The 6,614-nt window shown below is 28.8% G+C and overlaps 1 protein-coding gene across 1 annotated transcript; it reads right to left on the reverse strand.

Moving 5' to 3' along the window:
- Positions 1-1,280: 1,280 nt before the first annotated feature.
- On the reverse strand, positions 1,281-2,011 carry LOC117933930 (transcription factor MYB16-like). Its single transcript, XM_034855515.1, has 3 exons — positions 1,879-2,011; positions 1,557-1,770; positions 1,281-1,452 (listed from the first exon to the last, which is right to left on the reverse strand). The coding sequence occupies exons 1-3, from the start codon at positions 2,009-2,011 to the stop codon at positions 1,281-1,283; spliced, it is 519 nt and encodes a 172-aa protein (XP_034711406.1).
- Positions 2,012-6,614: the final 4,603 nt, after the last annotated feature.

Raw genomic sequence — 6,614 nt, forward strand, 5'->3', positions numbered from 1 at the left:
TCGTTTATCTCCTCAAACGGATCGTCAACCGAAGGCAACTCTCTTGTATAAATTTCCCTCCCAAAATTAACCACTATGAAGCAAAGCTCAGCCAAGCATCGGATAACAATCACATTTTCTTCAAGGTCTCAATCTTCTCTTCACAGCTTGCTATTCAATGGGGCTTCGCTGGTTTTTAAGCAGTAGTATGTTTGATGGAAATTTCTCATACCCATATTGCCTTGACCTATTAAATTTAAAAAATAAAAAATAAAAAATAAACTTTTTAAATTTTTTTAATAACAATAAAATAAATGTACTTTATAAATGATTAAAGTATTATAATTTTTTATAATTTATTTTATTAAAAAGTTATTTTTATTTTTTATAGATATTAAAAATAGAAAAATAAGAATTAAATTAAATTAAATTTTAAAGTTTGTTTTATGTATTTGGGACAAAACAAAACAACACCCAAACTCATTTTAGGTTTTTAAAAAAAAAATCTTAGACTCATTCATAACCCATTTATGAAAATTTCATACAGGCCGACGGGGTGGATGGAGCGAGTATCCAAAAAAATCCGACACATTGCCGTCCTGAACTCATAATGCGCCATACTTCAATTGCAAGATTGGTACAAAGAAGTGAGGTTCTGTCCTTTGTTCCGATTAATTTCGCAATCGCATGAAAGAAACAAAGAAGTGAGGTTGTGTCCTTAGCTATCATTAATTTCATTGCCTTGCTCGGAAAACACCAAACTTCTTCGCCCCGGTTTCTCACGACCATCCGACCAGATATGGTATCCATGAATAGTTTAGGTTTTATTTTTTAATATTTCCTTCAAATTGGCTAGTTACAAATCCAAAGTGGGAATTGCTGACACCTTTCTCCTAATACCTCTTTTTAAGAAAAGAAAAAAAAGGGGCTGCTTGTCTATTTCTTATAACAATTTCATCCATGAATACAATAAGTCGACCATTAAACTAATGGGTCTAACCCTTCAACATAATACAAAAACATGGGTTCATGATCATGGAGCATACATATATTATATATTCTCTACTAGTCTCATAGTCGGAAAGTTCTGCCAATTTCTGGTGACTTGTTCACTTGGCATGAACTCCTCCACTGAAGCTGAAACCGGTCCAGAAATCCAAGGCTCGAAGTAATCTTCCCCGAAATTGGTCTCATTTGGATTGACTTTGGGAATCAAAGAAGCAAACCCGACAATTAAAGACTCAATCTCATCTCCCTCGACAGAGTGATCGATAATCTCATCACTAAGAAATTCTAGGTAGCTAGGCTTCTGAAGCAAGGGTTGGCGAGTTCTTGTGAGGCTGAAATGGGTGTAGAAATGGAGCTTGCGTTTGGAATATTCTGGTTGAGATGAACGAGCTTTGTGGGTCAGGAATATTCTGATGAGTACTTATCCCAAGCTTCTTCTTCAATTGGTTGTTCCAGCGGCTCGCCCTGGAAGATGATTTTTTGCTATAAATGCCCAGCTCAAACTCAAACTGACCACACTATCATATCATCTCATAATGGAAAAATATGAGTATGAGGATTCCCATTACCTATTCCCATGAAGCCACTGCAGGGTATTGTCTTCCGTCAGACTGTTATTCCACCTCTCCCTACAACTCTTGCCACTCCTCTCCAGCCCTGCCAGCATTGCGATATTTGGCCAAGATAGATGGGGGTTTCTGCTTTTACATTCAATGAGCTTATGGTCTTCTTCTTCGGTCCATCGCGGTCTCTGCTCCTCTGCTCTTGCCATCATGGATTTCCCTGCAAAGATGGAAAAAATCAACTCAATAAATTTTCCATCAAACATACTACTGCTTAAAAACCAGCGAAGCCCCGTTGAATAGCAAGCTGTGAAGAGAAGATTAAGACCTTGAAGAAACAATGTGATTGTTATCCAATGCTTGGCTGAGCTTGCTTCATAGTGGTCAGTTTTAGGAGGGAAATTTATACTAGAGAGTTGCCTTCGGTTGATGATCCGTTTGAGGAGATAAACGGAAGCCATCTCATTGAGGACACATGCCTTTATGTCAGTTTGAGCTCAAAATTCTATCATTGGAGACAATGGGGTCCGCCACGGGTTGTAGAGGCAACTTTGCAGATAGTGGAGATAAACTGACGTCAACATACAGCTACACAACTTTAGAAATAAAGTCTTTGGTGGACCACCACACGAGGGAATTTTTAATAGGAATTGTGTTCTCAGGTCAGATCGAGGAGATAAACTGACACCAACCGAGATAGTTTAATCACACAGCCTTGCTCTTAGGATTTGGGATTTTTCTCTTAGTAATTTTATATACCAAACTGACACCAACGAGCACAGTGGTTTTATTGGAACAAACACGCCAAACGGCAGTGGGCTGCCCGCAATAAAAATAGGAAACAATGACACTTTGATGCTTCGATTTCAATTTTCAATCATAAAAAGGCTGATAAACTTGGAAAGTCCAAAAGTAGACCATATAAAATCATCCAAACATCGGTTTCAATCCCACCTTTTCTTTAGCTCTTTTTCTTCCGTTTGTATCCGACATCCTACTCATCCGTTTGTATCCGACATCCGACTCATCCGGCTCATGAATACTTTCCCTTTAATTTCCTCAATATGGACAAAAAGTTTTTGACTTTTTATAAGGGGAATTATGTAATTATGCATCACGTGATTTTTTTTTTTCTAAAGTTTGAATTTTGACTTTTTATATTTATTTATTTTAATTATTTATGAATCCACTCTAATGACATAATGATTATTTTTTACTTCAAACTCTAGAGTTTAAAATTCTGATGACTCAAACAATTATCTTATATCAAGAAATTATACATTACCAAATTTTTATTCAAAGTAAGTAAAAACATATTACAATCCTCAAAACTCAACTTTAAAAATAAAAACTTTAAGAAGTAATTACTTATATTTCCTAAAGTAATTACTTTGGAGAAGTAATATGACAATATTTTCTTTGTAAAAAAGTGATATGAAAAACAATAAATTTTACCCTCCTTTTTGGTGGGCATAGAAAGAAAGTATGAAAGTAAATTTTTTTGGGTTCCCTCATGAAAAGAATGGATGGAAAGGAAAAAAAAAGGAAAATTGAAAATTTTTATTTGATTTATCATAAAAAATACAAATATACATATGTATATATAATAAAAATTATTTTAAAATTTATACACTTTCAAATTCTTCATTCTTTGTATAGAAGGAAAAAGATGAAAAACAAATTTTAAAAGTATGTAAGAAAAATACTTTGAGTTTAAATGTATTTCCTTTCCTCGTAATACATTTCTTTCCTTCCATTTTTCTTTCTATTTTTGTTTTTTAATTTTCCCTTAAACTTTACAAGATTTTAAAAATAGTCTTATAATTCTATTTATATTACATGTACTAAAGAAAAGAAACAAATAATAATAAGAGATCCAAAATCTTTTGTTTAGTTTATCATTAGAAATATGATAAAAAAAAAATCAAATATAATAAAAATTATTTAAAATTTTATATATTTTCAAATTCTTCATTCTTTATGGTTATGTTTGGTTCCTGAAAATTTTAAGAGAAAATGCAAGAAAAAAAAAATATAAAGAAAAAGTAGAAAAAACGAAGGAAAAAAATATATTAAAAGTCAATAAATTATTTGTATTTACTACTTCAAATTCATTTTATTTATTTTAATTCAATGATATAAATATTAAACAATTTAAAAATATATAAGTTTTTAATTAATTTTAATTATATTTGATTTTCTTTGAAAATTTTCATAAAACAACCAAATATGAAAAAATTATTTTCCTTTATATTTTTTTTCTTTACTTAATATTTTCCAGGAACCAAACATAACCTATACATAATAATAATAATAATAATAATAATAATAATAATAATAACAATAATAAAAAATTTTGAAAAAACTTTAAATTCTTCTTTTTCTTTTATATTTATAAAATAACGTTTTAAAACAAATGAAAAATCATTTAAATTTAATTCTCATTTCTCCTCTCTTTACCTTTTTCCTTGTTATTTATTTCCACAATCCTCCATGATCCAAACTCAAACTTAAACTTTGCCTCAAATTTGTAGTCTCTTTAAGCAATACTAACTTGTTATTTGTTCTAAATGGGCTTGGGGCTTGGGCTTGGCCTCCACAAGTTGAATCATGTTTTGTTGTTTTTGTTTTTTCTTAGTCAAAATAAACCAGTTTTTATATGATCAATCACCCTTGTCTTAATAATTTATGGGATTAAAAAAAAAAGCCAAAAAGTCACACACCAACTATATAATCAAGCCAAAATGGGCTATTATGTAGAAACACTGTGCTGGTTTGGTCCCAAATTCCTAGGCTGAACCCAACCCGAAAATATAAGAGGGCTACAATGCTGGGCTTGATCTGGCTTAGGTTCATGGCTGGTAAACTAAACCCAGTCCATGTCGGTTGGGCTTGGAATTGTCACTGCTGCTTTGCAATATTCGAAGATGAGAAATGTTTAATGGTTAAATCAATGGAATATGGAATGTGAAAAAAAAAAAGATTCATATCATTTACGATCCATTTCCATATTTGGGTTACTCTGTTAGAAGTATATAAGAAAAGAAAAGTTATTTTGAATGCCAAAAAAAAGTTTTAAGATAAAGATGAATTCGTAAAATATTTCACTTTAGTTTGTCTTTACTTTTTAATACTTAATAGAAGTAAAATATTAAAATAAATAAATGACTTAATGTTTATCGTTATTAAACACTATTTAGTTTTAAGTTCTATTTAGAATTAAGTTAAAAAAACAAATGTCACTTAGGTGTTTGATAAAATTTAATATTTATTACTTAATAATTTAAGTTTACTTTAATTTAAATTATTCTTAAATTGTTAATTTAAACCTTATTACTCAAATTTTTTTACTTCAATTATTAAAGTTGTTTGATAAAATTTATTTTAAATCATTATATTGATATATTTATTCTCATTAATTGTAATTAATATTTATTATTAAAAATATTAACTAATATTTATTTTCATGAAAAATGGGTTAAGGATCTAGAGTCATGGTTATTAAATATATTCTCATTAGTTGTGGGTAAATAAGACAAAAAATAAAAAATAAAAATAAAAAGATGAAGAGTAAGTTAACTATTTTGACTTAATACCTAAAGTCATTTTTAACTTTTAGTTGTAATATTAAGTTTTTTTTTAACCAAATATATTTAATTTACTTAATAATTTATATTAAGTTATTAAGTCACTTTTAAGTTATTGAGTTAATTTAGCAAAGACCCTCTTAATTTGGAAACAAGTGACTTTTTAGAATAATTTAAGGTATTTTAATTATTTTTTTTATAGTTTTCTAGGAAATACAATTAGAAATATAAAGAGTATGCAAAAATACTTTTTGCATTGCATATAAGAATATCAGTACCTCCTTGGAGAGTAGGTTGAAAAAATTGTTTCTGATGTTTGACTTCTTCAAAGGAGTTATAGTCTTCATAATAACTAAAAACTATTTTTAAAAAAATTATATGCAATAATTGATTTTGAAAAACTATTTAAGGAAAGATTCCCAAACAACACCATAATTCTATTCTCATCATACAGACCATTCATTATCTTGAATATCTCTCCACCACCCATCCACCCCTTGAAAGCTACATTCCTTGGCCCTTTTGTTGGTCCACCTTCCATAAAGATACAGAGATCGATTATATGAAGAAAAAGAAAGTCAGTTGATAACTTATTGGTTTGGCTTCATAATTGAAAAAAAAAAAAAACCAATGTGAGATAATGAGATAAGAAAAAGAAAAATGATTTAGGGTTTATTTGAAATATAATAATATATTTTGTTCCTGGAAAAAAATATTAAGAAAAATGTTTTTTATATTTAATTTCATTATAAAAATACAAAAATTTAAATATAATTAAAATTTTATATATTTTAAAATATTTAATCTTTTTATAAAGAGAAAAATAACTAAATTTAATTAGAAGAAATATATAAAAATAATTTATTTACTTTAAATATATTTTTTATTTTTCTTCACATTTCCTTTCTATTTTTTTTCCCCTCATTTTTCCCATAACCAAATACAGCATAAAAGTATGGGTTTTTAAAAAATAGAGAGACTTAAACTTATATTATAATTATTCTTTTTTTTAATAATAATTTTTAAAAATATAGTTTTAAGACATAAATTCAATTATGCAATTGAGAGCTATAATTATTTCTATTCTCCTACATCTTCTATTGCTAGGAAAACTACCACTTGCAAGCCCCTAGTAATTTTATTAATAAATTAAGAAACCTAAAACAACTTAATTAATTATTATATAGAAAAATATATATATTAAAAAAAAAAATCATGCATGTATTCTTGGCTTTGCAACAGCATATTCCATTAACTTCACATCATTCAAGTCCTTTTTTTTTTTTTAATTCCAAATTTTCCAATATTGACAAGGCCCATTAACTTTGGAATATTGGCAGGCCAGTTTTTCCTCAGATCCTTGGGAAAGAAACCTTGTCCTCATTCACAATGCCCTTGTTATTATCTATCTAACAGTCAATGAAGAGGGGCTAGGGTTCTTCACTTTATAACAACACAACCACCAAACCCTAAACAC

Source organism: Vitis riparia, chromosome 16, assembly GCF_004353265.1.
Source record: "Vitis riparia cultivar Riparia Gloire de Montpellier isolate 1030 chromosome 16, EGFV_Vit.rip_1.0, whole genome shotgun sequence".
Classification (NCBI taxonomy): Eukaryota; Viridiplantae; Streptophyta; class Magnoliopsida; order Vitales; family Vitaceae; genus Vitis; species Vitis riparia.